Source organism: Cyprinodon variegatus, unplaced genomic scaffold (genome assembly GCF_000732505.1).
Source record: "Cyprinodon variegatus isolate N-32 unplaced genomic scaffold, C_variegatus-1.0 Scaffold665, whole genome shotgun sequence".
Lineage (NCBI taxonomy): Eukaryota > Metazoa > Chordata > Actinopteri > Cyprinodontiformes > Cyprinodontidae > Cyprinodon > Cyprinodon variegatus.
Window position 1 is genome coordinate 195,824 of NW_015151118.1, and position 745 is coordinate 196,568.

General features: G+C 39.7%; 1 protein-coding gene across 1 annotated transcript in view; it reads right to left on the reverse strand.

Annotated features, from left to right (window-relative positions):
- The window catches only part of LOC107097006 (tyrosine-protein phosphatase non-receptor type 18-like), a 38,920-nt gene extending 38,446 nt beyond the window's left edge, over window positions 1-474 (reverse strand). Inside the window, exon 1 of the mRNA XM_015393958.1 lies at window positions 364-474. Within this exon, the coding sequence (XP_015249444.1) occupies window positions 364-474 (111 nt within the window). The remainder of the gene's footprint in view (window positions 1-363) is intronic.
- Between the last annotated feature and the right edge of the window lie 271 nt (window positions 475-745).

The window sequence follows — 745 nt, forward strand, 5'->3', positions numbered from 1 at the left end:
CTACAGGGAAGCCCATAAATTAACAATCAGGATGGTTTTAGTGGAGGCAGCTGATGCTTTTCTGCAGAAATAAAGATCTGATCTGATTGGCTTAAAGGTCAGCTGAGCTTCCTCCTGATTGGACACTTTGCTTTAGGATGGAGTCAGGGAAAAAAGTTAAAGACGTTCTGGAAGCCTAAAAAATAAAAAACACATTTTGGAGACAGACTTTAACAGAATCGGCTGAACGTGAAAGAAATCGGATTCAAAAATTCCCACTAATGCTGGAGCAGGAGGACAGAAATATGGTCCAATGTTACACCTCATTCACTAAATATACTGAGCCCCTTTGGACCAGACTATTTCCTGGAAGCAGGGTCTGACCTTGGTTTGGTGCTGCCAGATCATCCTCCAGAAGTCAGTCACCGTGGAGCTGAGAGGCGCCTGAGAGGCGATGTATTTGCGGTCACCTGACGCCCCCTGCAGGACAAACATTAGAGTCACACCTGGAGCTTCCTTACAGCAGCAGTATGGAGGCAATTCTGTTCCATTATTCTTTCAGGTAAAGAACAGGCTTTGTAAATGGAAATCTGTAGAAAAAAGTTCAATCTAGAAATGAAACTGAAAAATGTCTAAAAATATAACAGTTTTGAGACTAACTTTAATGTCTTCTCAGATTAAATTTTTTCCTACAAATTTATCTTTGAGGTTTTTATTTTATTTTATTTTCTTCTTATTTCTCTTTCTCAGAAGGAGTTTAAGGAAT